This window comes from Pelodiscus sinensis, chromosome 16 (assembly GCF_052426305.1).
Source record: "Pelodiscus sinensis isolate ZL-2025 chromosome 16, ASM5242630v1, whole genome shotgun sequence".
In the NCBI taxonomy this organism is placed as follows: domain Eukaryota; kingdom Metazoa; phylum Chordata; order Testudines; family Trionychidae; genus Pelodiscus; species Pelodiscus sinensis.
Window position 1 is genome coordinate 10,543,625 of NC_143067.1, and position 14,926 is coordinate 10,558,550.

At 41.1% G+C, this 14,926-nt stretch overlaps 1 protein-coding gene across 5 annotated transcripts in view; it reads left to right on the top strand.

Moving 5' to 3' along the window:
- The window catches only part of FAM13B (family with sequence similarity 13 member B), a 103,435-nt gene that overhangs the window by 78,848 nt on the left and 9,661 nt on the right, over nt 1–14,926 (top strand). For 4 of the 5 annotated variants that reach the window (XM_075900463.2, XM_089769471.1, XM_006116004.5 and 1 more), the window contains 6 exons: nt 3–57; nt 498–645; nt 6,541–6,606; nt 7,801–8,008; nt 12,565–12,694; nt 13,363–13,444. In XM_075900463.2, coding sequence (XP_075756578.2) covers nt 3–57; nt 498–645; nt 6,541–6,606; nt 7,801–8,008; nt 12,565–12,694; nt 13,363–13,444 — 689 coding nt within the window. The remainder of the gene's footprint in view (nt 1–2; nt 58–497; nt 646–6,540; nt 6,607–7,800; nt 8,009–12,564; nt 12,695–13,362; nt 13,445–14,926) is intronic. The other variant, XM_006116005.5, reaches the window with a different exon arrangement.

Here is a 14,926-nt window from a genome sequence, read left to right on the forward strand (position 1 = left end):
AGGCAAGAATGTCAATCAGTTGATGATAATGAAAAAATGTCTTTACAATTGCTTCTGGTAAGAATTTGCTGCTTTCATTTTTTTCCTTATTTTTCTAAACTGATGTTTTCAAACAGTTTTTTCCACTATGTCAGCAAACTTGGGTTAGAATTTTAATAATTTATCTTACGTTTTTGTGGCATGTGGTAATGGAAAATCATATCAGATGGTAAATGTAGATCTTTAGTGGTGAAATAATCTTTCATGAACAATTACATCTTTGGCTAACTTTTTTTAAATGGGTAGTTTTTTACATTTTCAGAGTGCTGTACAAATGTTAGTTCCTCTTATAAAGAGTCAGAAGGTTTATGGCAATATGTTAATTTTTCAGGTAGAGAAGTAGACAGGTGTTAAGCTACACAAAGAATTAATGACAAATTTTAAGATTGGCACTTGCTAGTTCCTGGTGCCTAATTACCAGATGATGAAAATAAAATGTACAACTTATTTAAATACAGGATTCTAGTAGTAAGATTTGTGACCTGAATGCAAACACTGAATCAGAAATATCAGGAGATGGAAGTGTTAACGTTCTTGAGGAAGCAACATGTATCCAAGTACCACATCTAGATCTGAAGAATGTATCTGATGGTGACAAATGGGAAGGTAATTTTATTCTGATTTTTTGCAGAATATTCAAAATCATGATAATAAGTAGGTCTGACACTAGTAAAATATTGATTGGGAATAATTGTAAGATTAAATACACAGTCATGCTTCATCACGCTGTTAATAGAATACCAGTTTACATTTATTATAAAAATGTTGGGATTTTTTTCTGTTTTCAAATATGTCGATTTTAATTGCAATACAGCATATAAAGTGACCAGTGATCACTTTATATTTTATTACAAATATCTGCACTGTAAAAATATATACAAAAGTAGTATTTTTCAGTACACCTGGTATAAGTATTGTACAGCAATCACTTAATTGTGAAAGTGTCACTTACAAATGTAGAATTTTTGTATAAAACTGCCCTTAAAAATGTAAAACGTTTAAGCCTACAAGTCCACTCAGTTCTTCTACTTGTTCAGCCAGCCACTAAGGGTACGTCTGCACCAGGGGTGGGCAATCATTTTTGATAGGGGGCCACTTCAAGATTTTGGAAAGTGGTCGAGGGCCGCTTGACCTCTCTTCCATGATATTAATGGGTGTGGTTGGGTGCAGAAGGGAGCTTGGGATAAGGGATTGGGGGTGCAGGAGGGAGCTTGGAGTCTGGGAGGGAGTTGGGATGAGGCAGGCAGTTGTGACTTAGGGCAGGGGACTGGGGTGCAGGGATTTGGGATGTGACCTAGGGTAGGAGAATATTGTGATCTGGGGCAGGAGATTGGGGTGCCAAATCTGGGAGGGTATATGGATGTAAGGGGGGGGGGACAGAGGTTTTGGATATGGGGGGGGAAGAGTTGGGGCAGGAAAGTACTGGGGTGTCAGCAGCAGGCTGTGGCCTAGAGACTTATTTGCCAGCTGCCAAACTAGCCTGCCTGCCTGTGTGCAGAGCTTAAAATTCCCAGCCAGCAAGCCTGCTTGCCTGGCCATATGCTTCATGAATAACTGAGCCCAGGAGAAGGGGGCGTGATTCTTCTTAGCTGCCTGTTACTCTAACACGCCGCTTCCATTGGTCAGTTTCTGCCAGAAACCAGAATGGGAATGTGCTGGGGGCAGGATGGCTCCTAAAAGGTCTCCCCTCCAGTTTTAAAACAGAAACGGAGCCCTGCAGCTGCATTTCTATGCAGGGCAAGCTGGGAGGCTGCCTGGGGCTTCCCGCTGCCTCCATGGGCCGGATCCGGTGGCTTGGTGGGCTGTATTTTGCCCAGGCCTGGTCTACGCAGCACAGTTATTTTGAAATAACGGCCGTTATTTCGAAATAACAATGTGGGCATCTACACAGCAATTCTGTTTCAAAATCATTTTGAAATATCAGATGTCTTATTTAGAAATCTGTATGCCTCATTCCACAAGGAATAACTCTTATTCTGAAATAGCAGTAGTGTGAATGCTCCACTACTGCTATTTCAAAATAGCTTCTCCAGGGCCATTCAAAGTAATTACTCCCCAGTGCCTTCTGGGCCTCAAAATTGAGAAAGCATGTTCACATTAGGGCAGCCTGCTTTGGTCTAATTTTGAGACTTCCCTGTAGAGTAGATGTGCTATTTCCAAGTAAGGTATTTTGGAATTTTCTTTCTGAAATCGCTTATTTCAAAATAAGCGTGCGATGTAGACGTACTCTTTGACAAGTTTGTTTATGTTTATGGGAGATAATGCTACCCATTTCTTATTTACAATGTTCCCTGACAGTGACAAGAGGCATTCACATGGCTCTGTTGTAAGCACCATTGCAAGGTATTTACATGCCAGATATGCTAAACATTTATATGTCCCTTAATGCTTCAACCACCATTCCAGAGGATATCTAACAAATCTAGTTAATTTGTTTTGCATTAATCTCTTGAATTAACTATGGTGAATTCACAACTCTATAAGTAGAATATTTTAATTATTTAGAGGCTAGCTATCTGCTCATGCTTGCTTTTTCTTCAGTTTTTTCTGAAGAATACATATTTACACTGGAAATGTTTATTATCATGTATAGGACTTCAAACTGCCGAAGCAAGAGCCAGTCTACTGCCCAGTTAAGGGGGGAAAAAAGACTTAGATATTGAAATGGGGGGAAAAATAGCTTGAATTTTTTTTTTTAAAGAAACAAAAAACCAACCAAGCAGTAAACCACTGTGTTTAGACTAGGGATATTCTAAGTCTCCTAAGGGATTTTAGGTGTCTCAAAACCCTGGCATGTAAATTCCTGCGGTTCCTTTGAAATCTTTGCTTTGATCTTCTGTTACAATGCTAGCAAAGTAATTTCTTGTGAATGACTTTTTTTAACTTAATGTGCATCATTCCGTAATAGTGATTTAAGGCAAGAGTAAATATTTTTATGTTTATATTGCATTTTAAAATTAAATTATTAAATACTGTCTACTCAATTTACATCTGATTAGACCTGAAAATAAAAAAAACCTTTTTTTGGCTTTAGAAATATTAGGAATGTCAAGTTATTGTCTTGCCTGTTCCATTGGAAAACTTAAAATTGTATATTGAGAAATTTTCAGGTTTCAGCTGAAAGAAAGATATTAGACTGTTTAAAAGAAACTTTTTCTTCCAAACGTTCAGAAGTTTGGGTTTTGTTGGGGTTAACAAAAGTACTTTAAAATGTATGAAAAATATAATTTCTTCTCTCAATTAGATTTCTCTGTAATCATGATCCTACCAGTTCTTTATAGTATTACACGATAAACAAGACCTACATTTTTAACTTAAGTTCTTAATTCCAACCAAATGGGATGGGGAATTAACATTTAAGGCTTTCTGTATACATCATAAATGCAAAAACTCCAAACCATAATTTTTTCCTGCATCACCTTTTGAAATATTTGTATTAAGTAGGATCCAGGGATGTAAAATACCATTTAATGAACTGAACTGGTTACTGTGATGTGTAACTGGTTAAATGATTAGTTTCGGGGGGGGGGGCTAGTAAGCGTGTCATAGAGAAACAAGGGAAGGAGCAGCCTTCCGTCTTGGAAGTTTGAAATCTATCAAAGATGGTCTGGCAACACTTGTGGTTTGAATCCTGGCAGGGGGAGGAGGAAGTGGCTGTGTGCACTGACACTCCCCTCCTCCCAGCTAGGGATGTAGCAGTGCAATGAAACACTTGTCTGAAAGCTTTTCCCATTGCTTGCATAGCAGTGGAGGGCAGTGCCTAGGAGCGTCTGGAGAAATGGAGTCACGTGCTTACTGGTTAACCTTTCACATTCCTAGTTGGGTCTAATCTATTTTTGTTATGATGATGCATATTTTTTTATCAAACCACTTATACCTAGGCTAAATGGAATTGAAATATGAGGAAAGTTAGTGTTCACTGTCATCAATAATAGTATGATCAGAGTCCATTTACTTTACTCTTTTGGTTTTTAAAATAAAGAATAGAATAGACCTTTTTACAAACTAGTGCAATCTGTATACACTTGATCTTCTTTAATCCAGCAATTTTGGGAAATAGGTGATACGAGATTATGAAATTTTCCAGACCATCGGTGTTTGCTATAATGAAGGGTAAACAAAGTCTATCTTTGAGGGAGGGTGCAGGAGTGTGCTGAGGACGTGGGAGTGGGGCGCTTACCTGGCACCCAACTCCCGGGACATGTGACTCCGTGTCTCTCAGTGCTCCTAGGCACTGCCCTCCACTGCTATGCAAGCAATGGGAAAAGCTTCCAGACAAGTGTTTCGTGCACTGCCACTTCCCTAGCTGGAGGAAGGGAGTGTCAGTGCACATAGCCACTTCCTCCTCCCCTTGCCAAGATTGAAACCACAAGTGTTGCCAGATCATCTTTGATAGATTTCATACTTCCAAGACGGAAGGCTGTTCCTTCCCTTGTCATAGAGAAACAAGACTTAAATCTTATGGCACATCTTCACAGCAGGGCTAAAGCTGAAATAGGCTACCCAACTTAAGCTACGTCAGTTATGTAGCTTAAGTCGGAATACCTTATTTCGGCTTTTGGTGCTGTCTATACAGCAGGAAGTCTGAGAGCATTCTTCCTCTGACTTCCCTTACTCATAAAATGAAGGTTACAGGAGTCGGAGTAAGAAGTCCTCCAACTCAACATTATTTTGACATAATATCAAAATAACTGCTTGCAGTGTAGACGCAGACTATATATTATTTTGGATTAAAGTCAGTTATTCCAAAATAACACTACTGTGTAGACGTCTCCTTAGTGACACATCAAGCAGATCCAGCACATCTCAATATATAAAATTATACTCTGAAGATCAAACCATGATAATCATTTGAGAAAATTACTGTTGTAGTTTGTCACCTACTTGATGATTATTTTACCCATGCATATTATTTGCAAATTATTGGTCTCCACAACAACTTCCTGCATGAATCCACACATTTCCCTTCATACCTCCCATGAGCTAAATTGAACTGTTTGTTCTATTTATATATTTGGATTAGTTGCCCATTTATGCTCTTGGGTGCTAATATAATTTCATTGTTGGAGGGCATAACATTTGATACAGGAGTAACTGAGGATGCTGAAGACCATGAAGCCAAGTTTTAGATCTTTGCTCAAAGTTAAGCATCCAGATTTGACCATTATGGCTTATTCATAGATAAAGACACGTATTTTACATGTTTTCACTCACAGTTGCTTACCGGTATTTATATTCTGGTGCACACTGTCAGTTTTAATCTGTTCTGCTATATATTAAAAGACCTATGTAGTTTTCATTTTTCTTTGTTTTCATGAGTTCTCAACATATAGAATAATCTTGATTTCATATATCCAATTCTTAAGCTAATTTATGATCAGTCGTGTAAATTGTTTTAAAAGAAAGGTATGTCCACATGTTTGGGGTTGTAAACTCATGATGGTATTGTATGGAAGACAATTTCCTTTATTTTGTTGCTGTAGTGTTCTAGGTTTGGATGTTCTTCAGTCCTGTTTACAGTTATCATTAGGATCCCAGGCTGTCTAGGCTGCTGAGAAGTCAGAAAAAGATATGCGAATTGTGAACTGCAATTTGCATTTCTTTTTTCTGCTTTTTTTCCGAAATAAGATTTTTCCAAAATTTGACCTGTCTACATGGGGCCAAAATTCCAGAACACAACTCCTCTTTCGGAACATCTGTTATTTCTCTCGCCAAGAGGAATACAGGGATGCCGAAAGAACACGTCCCCTTTTTTGGAACAGTGTTCCTTGGATGCAGCAGAGCTTTTCCGGGATACCTCCGGAATCCCGGAAAAGTTCTGCAGTCTGTCTAGACATAGCCCCTGTCTTCGAAGCAGTTATGCTGGTGCAGTACTTTTTGGCTATCTGTGTGAGCCAATGAGTGCAGGTTCTAAGAATGCAGAAGTCTTCATTAGTGCAACTGTTTGCAAGATGGGGATTCATTTTCATTATAATAATCTGGTGGCAGAATCTTGACAGGTCTGTGACCAGTCTGATTCTTACCTCATCTAAGCTGGCTCGTCTAATGGTGGGGAAAAAAACACTCGGGGAGACAAATCGTTTAATTTTCTCGGTGGGGAAAGAAGAAGCTTGTCGTGTTTGTCCTGTGTGTATTAAAGATCCCTGATCTCCATTACTTACAAGTTGTGAACCAAAGCTGTGTTTTGAATGTGATTTTTGTTAACATGTGGAGATGCATGTGGGTTTTTATTTGAACTGCAGTCAATGATTTTCTTTCGTTAAAACTTTGTAAAGCCTTCCAATTAACAGCCTCATCTGGCAAGTGCTGAGAACCCTTAACTGCCATTGAAGTTACTGGGAGTTGAGAGCGCTCAGGACCTGGCCCAAAATGAGTCATTGAGCAGCGGGAATGCTTTCCCATGGTACTGTATCTTCCTGCTTTACATGTGATGTATGGTTTTGTTCTGACTGTGCTGTGTGTTCACTTTAGTATTTTTGCCATTCTTTTTCATTTTATTAGCGTCATGCCCTATCACTTTCCCCCTCATTGATTTCAAAACAATGCATCTACAGAGAGAAGGGGAGGGTAAGTATGGTTAACCATATGTTCCGTTATCTGCCTTTTTGATGGTTATGGTTTGCTTTCTAACTAGCCCTTCACCTGCTGTCCCCAATCTTGGGACAATTCTCATCTTCAAATGAAAAAGCTTCCCTTTTTGTATCTTATACTCTTGCTTAAACAGTTGACTTACAAACTTCTATTAATTTCTTTTTCAATGGGAAGCAGGTTCAAGGGTTATTTTTAAATGTGACATTGTGGGTTTATTGTCATTCTGCACACTTTGAACTCTGTTTTCAAATTCCAGACTTTCACTGGAAAATACAGATTCTGTTACCTTTTGAAAAGAAATGAATTATTTTTCAGAAATATAAGCAAACTGCGGGACAAAATTTGCTTGTTTCAACAATATATAGCAAGAAAAAAATTGAGAATTTTAAAAGACACTATCCACTGATTTGTTAAGGTTTTAACTGACTTAAATCTTTTAAAGATTCTGTATTGTTTTGTAATCAGCTGCTTAAAGGCAGTCTCCCAACAGATTGTTTCCTTGCTTCTAATGGAGCTTGACATACGTAATTTCTTTTTGTTCAGCTCCTGGTTTTTCAAAAACAAAAACATTTTTGCCTGCACATTATAGTTTCAGGAGTAGTGTTGAATTGTGACTGCAGGCCAACATGTGGAAAAGATTGGAGTTGCCTAATCCCTAAAAAATATCCCCCCCCCCAAAAAAAAACTACATTATAGTAGAGGTAGGTTTAAGAAACCAGAATCTTAAAAAAAATCCCAGACAAGACTAAACAGCTAGACGTTGCTCCTAAACTAATTGACACGTGTACATTTTACTATTCAAGTGTCAAGAGAATAACTATGTAAATAAATTGGTCAAGCACGCTGGAAATCCATCCATTACTGCAACTCTTGCTGAAAATGCATGCTTCTATAGTCTTCAAGTTGCTTACGGCTAGAAATAATGCATGAATATGCTGTTCATTTGTGCGAAACAAATGCATATTCATTAGACATACTTTGAAATACCTGACAGAATTTGTAGCTTTCTAATGTATTTCAGTATATTTATTTACTTTGTGTGTGGCACATTGTTTATAGCATACAAGATTAAGCATTGGATACACATTTATTTTTCCTTTTGACACTGTTTGTTTTATTACTCTTTTAATAGACTAGTGCCATTTTTGTGTTTTTGTTTGTATTTTGTAGAGCCATTTCCTGCCTTTAAATCTTGGCAGGAGGACAGTGAATCTGGAGAAGCTCAGCTTTCCCCGCAAGCTGGAAGAATGAATAATCATCCTTTGGAGGACTGTCATCCGGTGGTGTCGCATCGTAGTTTGGATTTTGGACAAAGCCAGCGTTTCTTGGGTGATCCAGAAACATTAGACTCTTCATCAAAAGCACTTTCTTTTGTTAGGTGTGTATATTGGTGCAAATTGGAAAAAACTGTTACAACAACAATTATTTTTGTGGTATCTCTGCTTTCTGTTGTAGAGTCTTGCATTTTTCAAGACTTGGTTGACTAATTGAAGGCCCAAGTGTACTTTATAGTTATGTGGCCATTCAAGTAATCACGATTCTCCCTTTTGTGAAACTGCTATACAAGTGCCTTGTTGTGCCATATGTACTTGGCCAGGGAACTTTGTCTTAAAGGTACCAAACTGTGAAGAAGGCAGCAGGTGCTGGGGTGCAGAGTTCCTGCAAAGACTGCACTATCTAGAACAGGCTTCCCTCCAACTGTGGAGCTTGATAAGAAGGGCTTCCTCTTGCACACTTTGGAGCTCCTTTGGAGTAGGTTCCCCACAGCTGAGGATGTGTAGTTCCTAAGATTGGTTTTAATGTTGACAGCTCCCCAGCTACATCTCCTTTAGACTTCCCCACAGATAGATCTGACTTTGAGACTTTCCACCTCTATCCCAGCTGCTACTTCACATTACTGGGGGAAGAATGGAAGTTCTGTTTTGATGAGACCTGTAGCAGGCTAGTTGTGGGGGGAGCAGTTCTGGACTAGTGTCTGGAGGATTCTAACATTGTAATGAGTTTTCTTCTTGGTTATTGCAGTATTGTTTAGCTCTAATGTGCCTTGTAGTGCAAGAAGCTTTGAAAGATGTAGTTTTTAGTTGAGATGCTCGTTGAAGTAGAAAGCATTCCCTAATAGTTGGCCAATGAATCTTCACTATAAAGTTGCTTCCAGCTCTACTGAAATGGAAGAGCAGCTTAAAAAAAGTTTTCTGTCAGACTTTTGGTCCTGTACCTTCCTGTTCTGAGGGTTGCCAGGTGTCCGGTTTTGAACTGGACAGTCCAGTATTTGAGCTTTCTGTTTGGGAAACAAATTGAGAAAATATAAATGTCCAGTTTTTTCTAAGTAAGATATAATGTAGATTGTGATGTAATGTCAAGTGTGTCCGGTATTTTTGTTGAAACCATCTGGCAACCCTACCTGTTCTTGCCACAAGATATCTCCGTGATGGACAGCAAAGGTAATTTAAAACTTCTATATTAGTGAAGGTTATTTTAGTGCTTTTTAAAATTTCCAAGTACAGTGATAAGTCTTATTAGAATCTAACAAGAAGATAGAATTTTCTTTTTGGGGGATCTTTCAGATTGCAGTGCATCTCTCAACTTCGTGTTGGAGAGAACATGAATGTATTTTACCTGTCCCCCAGCAGACCAGGGACACGGGGACACGCAGCAGCTGCTGCGGCTTTGCTCCCCGTGTCCCTGGTCTGCTGGAGACGGTCCCCAGCAGACCAGAGGCACCTGGAGCAAAGCGGCAGCGGCAGCGGGGTGCCGTGCCTCTGAGGCTTTGCTCTGGCAAAGCCTCAGAGGCACGGGACCCCTCCACCTCCCCGGCTTTGCCCCAGGTGTCCCTGGTCTGCTGGAGACGGTCCCCAGCAGACCAGGGGCACCCGGAGCAGCTTTTCTCGCCCTGGAGGTTGAGGTGGCGGGATTGCTGTGCTCTGGGCGGTCCCACTGCCTGTGAGCTCCGGGGCGAGAGAGCCCGTTCGTAACATAAGTCGGATCCGCGTAACTCGGGGACTGCCTGTAGATAATAAATGTTTTGTAACGTTCAAAGGGAGAAGTTGCATTGTATACAGTTATCTAAAATGAATGCTGCTATTGTAACCTTGGACAAAGATGTAATCAGCAAAGAACTTCTAGCCTTGAAGATGAGATGTGCATGAGGGCTTGAAGAGTCCTTGAAGTATTGAAGCAGCAGCAACAGACTTTTATTTTTCAAGGGCCTTAGTATGGTAGCTGGGTGGAACAGTCTGAAAAGACATTCCTGAAGATATTCATTATTGGTGGCAGCTTTTGTGTAACGTACTCCCTAGAACTTGCTTTTGAACCCTGTGCTGTTGTGTGACAAATTTTTTTTGTCACAAGCAAAACTTTAAAGAGGGAATTTAATTTAAACAAAAATTGGAGGCGGAAATGTTTGAGTTAGGACTTTGTTGTGTCTATTGAAAGCCAAAGGATCCTTCGCTCTTCTATGCTTTGGGAACCAAGGACAACCAAAACTTGCACATAAACTGGTCAAGGAAGTGTGGAAGGTAGGAGGCCCAGCTTCAGTTTATGGAACCTTACTTGCCCCAAACCCTATGGAAGCATTCTCTGAAGCATTCTCTGAAGAAGTCTAGGTAGAAAGTACAGAGCTCCTATGACAGCAGCTTCTCACGCCCACTGAACAGCGAAACAATTTACACTTGTGCAGACTGTGTCTGCAATAACAGCTTGTGTTCTACATCTGTGCTGTGGAAAAGCCTTGCTCCCAAGGACTGTTGGAAGGTAGCCATAGTTACGGGGAGCACCTAACATTACAGTTTCTTGAAGGATTTACGCTGTCAAGCAGAGACTGGGGAGATGGGAGACTGTCAGCAATGTGAAAGCACCCTGGAAGAAAAGCACAAGGAAATCCAAATTCAGGATGAGGATTCCATCTTCTAATTGATCGTTAATAAACCATTGGGATTGTAGGATGGCATATGTTTGGTGGCAGCATGACTTCCTAGCCCTAAGAGACTTAAAAGCTGTTTTTATTGGTAAAATGATTACTAGCATATTAGTTTATAGCTTATTTTCAGCAGCTCTGTGTTTTTACCAAAAGGCTATTTTTATATGCTATTGCTTAGTCTAAAAGGGGAATATTTGTTTTCCCTTTCTAAGTAGCATTTGATTAAGGAAAATTTAAGAGAATAAATAATTCCAAAGAATAATCTAAAATTTGAAAGGAATGGACTTGTTGATAATATGAAGAAATAGTTTTTTAACTCAGTTCATCTCTCATCTAGGAATTCAGTTAGACAAGTGGTCATCTTGTTCTTGGAAGAATGGATGGCCATACTACAGAATCATGATGTTTTGTATTAAGTCAGAAGAGTTGCGTATTTAAAAAAAAAACAACCCTAGTGTTAAGGTACTTTAGGTAATCCCTATCCCCACGTATTTAGGGTTGTTCTTTTAAACATGCACACCCTCCTGAATTGTTCTGAATTAATGTTTCTCTGATACAGTTAGTCATACAAAAAATCTATTTTCCAATCTGAATTTCAATCTGCCTTTGAATCCTGGACACTATCGACGAGCTAGGAACGCTACTGCAGGGGCCTGTGCTACAGATTCCATTAAAAGAATTGTTTTAGAATGCAGCTAGTTGATGCAGGGATGTCGTCATCCTCTGTGTTTATGAAGAGTTTAGTATATTTTGGACACTCCTGCAAAATAAAACAATAACACTTAAGTGTGTACTGAACCAACTTGCTGGTCAAGGGGAAGCTCTTGGAATACTAGGAATGAGAATTGATTTCTATTCGTGATTTTATTATTCATTTATTTCTGTAGGTAGGATTGATGAACATGCTATCCATTTAATAAATATCTTGCCTATTTATTTTGAGGTATAATTTTCCCTGGCTTTCTCCTTACATCTGTGTTTGAAAAATTATGATTTTCCTTGTAGAAGAGGGTTTTGTAATAGCATAATAGTTTTTAGATGAGTAGTCATGTTGGTCTGTTTCAGCAAAAACAAAAAGGAGTCCAGTGGCCCTTTAAAGACTAACAGATTTATTATGTCATAAGCTTTCATGTGAGACAGCTCACTTTCATAGATGCTTGAAGAGAAAAGAAAAAAGGAGGGGATACAGAGATGAAAGTGTGACTTCAGGTATGCCCCAATATCACACTCCCATGTCTTCCCTTTTTCTTTTCTTTCAAGCATCTGTGGAAGTGACTTGTATCTCATGAAAGCTAATGCCCTAATGAATGTATTACCGTTTAAAGTGCCACTGGACTTGGTTTTTATAATAGTTCATGGCTTTTTGGATGAAATAATCTTGTGGCAAGAGGGAAGAGGTAGTTCTTGTAAGTAACTCCACACTTGACTAGCAACTTTTCCAACTGTCAGTGTTTTCATCTGAGCATAGAACAACCTTACAGTGATGATTAATGGAAATGTAATGTCAGAGAAAAGAGGTTATAGGTAAGAACATTTTCCTCTTCATTCTGCTTAGTCATAAATCAGATCAGTGTCTCTTCTAGAGTTCCATGTGACCTGTGAAATGCATGTACATAATACAGTTGCTTGCATTTGTTACACCATCATTTTTCAAACATTTTCCCTGTATGAGCCCATTTTCACATCTGTTGCTTCCTGTGACCCCAGACAGCACAGAGGACACCATTTGGTTTTATAAGATGGTGTTATCCATTCAGCGTGACCTCACATGTATGATGGGTGATGTCATGCTACGGGGGGGCAGCATTTTTGTATTGCAAAATAGCATCCTCCATGCAGTATGACCACACGTGTATAGTGCAGTGTGTAGAGGGTGCCTTTTTGTAAAATGGCATCTCCACTCACTTAAGATGACTGTGACCCCCATTAGAGATGTTTTGACCCACTTAGAGTTGCAGTTTGGGAACTGCTGTGTTGCAGTCTTCACAACTTTTGACTCTTTTTCATTATTCATTCAGAACGCGAAGAGCATCCTTTAGTTCAAAAGATGATAGAAAGGAAGACAGGACACCACATCAGCTGGTCAAGAAGTTGCAGAAAAAGATAAGGCAATTTGAGGAACAATTTGAAAAGGACAAAAACAGCAAAGTAAGTTAGTGGTCAGCAAGTTAACATCCTAACAATGTTTGATATTTATTTATTTTTAAATCCTTGCATTTTTTTTAATTTTCAAGGCGGGAGTCTGCTACCCTTACTTACGTTGAAGTTGTCTTATTCCATAAACAGTTCCATTAAAACTAATGTCTGCTTGCGGATTAAGGTACATCTCCAACATGAGTAAAGGGGACATTCTGGCCTTATGTGCCTAGCTTTTGTGCAGGGGCTGCATTGGGAGAACTGTGGTGGGAGGGTGGGCTTCTGGGAAATGGAAAGAAGTTAATTTGGGACCATTTTCCTCAGCGAGTCCCTATGGGGCTTTCTCCTACTGGGACTCATCCATCTTCTGCAGTCTGTTCTCCTGTTGTTACCTGTAACCATGCCACTCCTTTCCTGTTTCAGTCTGGAAAACATTAGCAGTTGGCAGCATGCTGCCAGTATTGAGACTGGAGGTGGAACGGCACTGACTTGTAGTTGTCAGCTGAGATAATGTGGGTGTGGAGAATAAGTAGAGGGATGAGCGTGACTTAATTAGATTGCTGTAGCTAATGTAAAAATTTCACATTTGTAAAGATTTCACTCAGCAAGCTGTTGAGGTTAAACTTCCTCTGGTGGTGGTTGACCCTATGCAAATGTAGTTTGTGTTTTTCTTTTTCCAGCCCTCCTATAGTGATATTGCAGCCAATCCAAAGGTTTTAAAGTGGATGACGGAGCTTACTAAACTGAGAAAACAAATAAAAGGTATGGAATGCTGCACAAGTTTTGTTCTTGGACAAATAGAAACTGCCTCACACTAAAACTGAAATAATTTACACAATCAAGAACAACCATAAGAGTTGTAGAAATTATTTAGCTTCTGGATCCTGTTCTCCAAAATCAGGAACAGTTTAGATCGACTGGTTGATCATGAGGCCTCGACCAGTCGATCGTGAGGCGTTCGGGCACCTTCCACTGCCCATTTTTCCCCCACCCCAAGAAGCCCCACTACCTATCTCTAGTGTAGTGCCGGCTTTCCGTGGGGTGGACAGAAGTCCTGTCTGAAGCCCGCGTCGCTTCCGGGGGTTCCGGAAGTGCACGGGCTGCTCCCCTCTCTCAGCTCTGTTGCATGCTGGGGAAGGGGGCGTTGGCCCGGGAGGAGGAGTGTGGCAGCTTCCCGGTGCCAGAGGGGTGAGTCGAGCGCATGGATTTCCCTGCACCGCGGGAGCGGGGATCAGCTCTGGGGTTTGGCCCCGCTGCGTGGAGGAGAGGGAGCGGTTCGCTGCGCCGTGGGAGAAGGGGTTTGGCCTGGGGCAGGCACCCGCTGGGGTTGGCCGTGCTGCCAGGTGGGGGAGTGGGGGGAGTGCGGGTTTGGCCCTGTCGCGAGAGAAGAGGTATGGTCCTGGGCAGGCGCCCGCAGGGGTGGGCCGCACCGCAGAAGAGGGGGTTTGGCCCCGGGGCAGGCGCCCACGGGACTTCGGCTGCACTGTAGGAGGCACGTGCCGACTTCCCTTGTGGGGAGGGAGGGAGAGAGAGCGGGGGGAAGAGAATCCTGGAAGGAGGCGATAGCAGGGGACTCTCTGCCCCTATTCCCCCCCTTTCCCGAGCCCCCTGTTCCCTCTCTCCACTCCCCAGCTGCAGAAACCTGTCCCCATTGGCACCCTGTCCAAACAGGTTCCCTACCCTTCTCAGAAATAAAGACAATGCAGAAATGTTTTGTGTTTGACATAGTATTTTATTTAAAAACAAAGCCTGGCCAACAAACCCTCAATTTGGGCCAAGCCCCCATCTGGTCACAGCATCATGACACTCCTGCACTCCTCTTTCCCCCAGACCCTAGATCTCAGCCTGTCATACATTGGAACCCCCTGCCCTGAGCCCCTCACATACCCCAACCCAAATTCCTGAACCCTCACATCCAGAAGTCTGTGGCTTACTTAGTATCCTAACCCTACATCTGACCCCAACACTGCCCGGCCTGGAACTCCCTCCCCAATCCAGCGTTCCTTTATCCACTTGCTCCTGCCTCCACCCCTTCCCGCACCAAATCCCTCGTTCCCAACCCAGAGCCTGCACATCCTGTCTCAACCCAGCGAGGGTACGTCTAGACTGCAGGAGTTTTTCAGGATTCCGGAGATACCCCAGAAAAACTTTTCTGCATCCAGGGATGAGTTTGTTCTTCCACTTCTTTTAGTGGAAGAGCAAACATGATCTGTCGGTCACCCCATATTCCTCTTCCCATGAGGA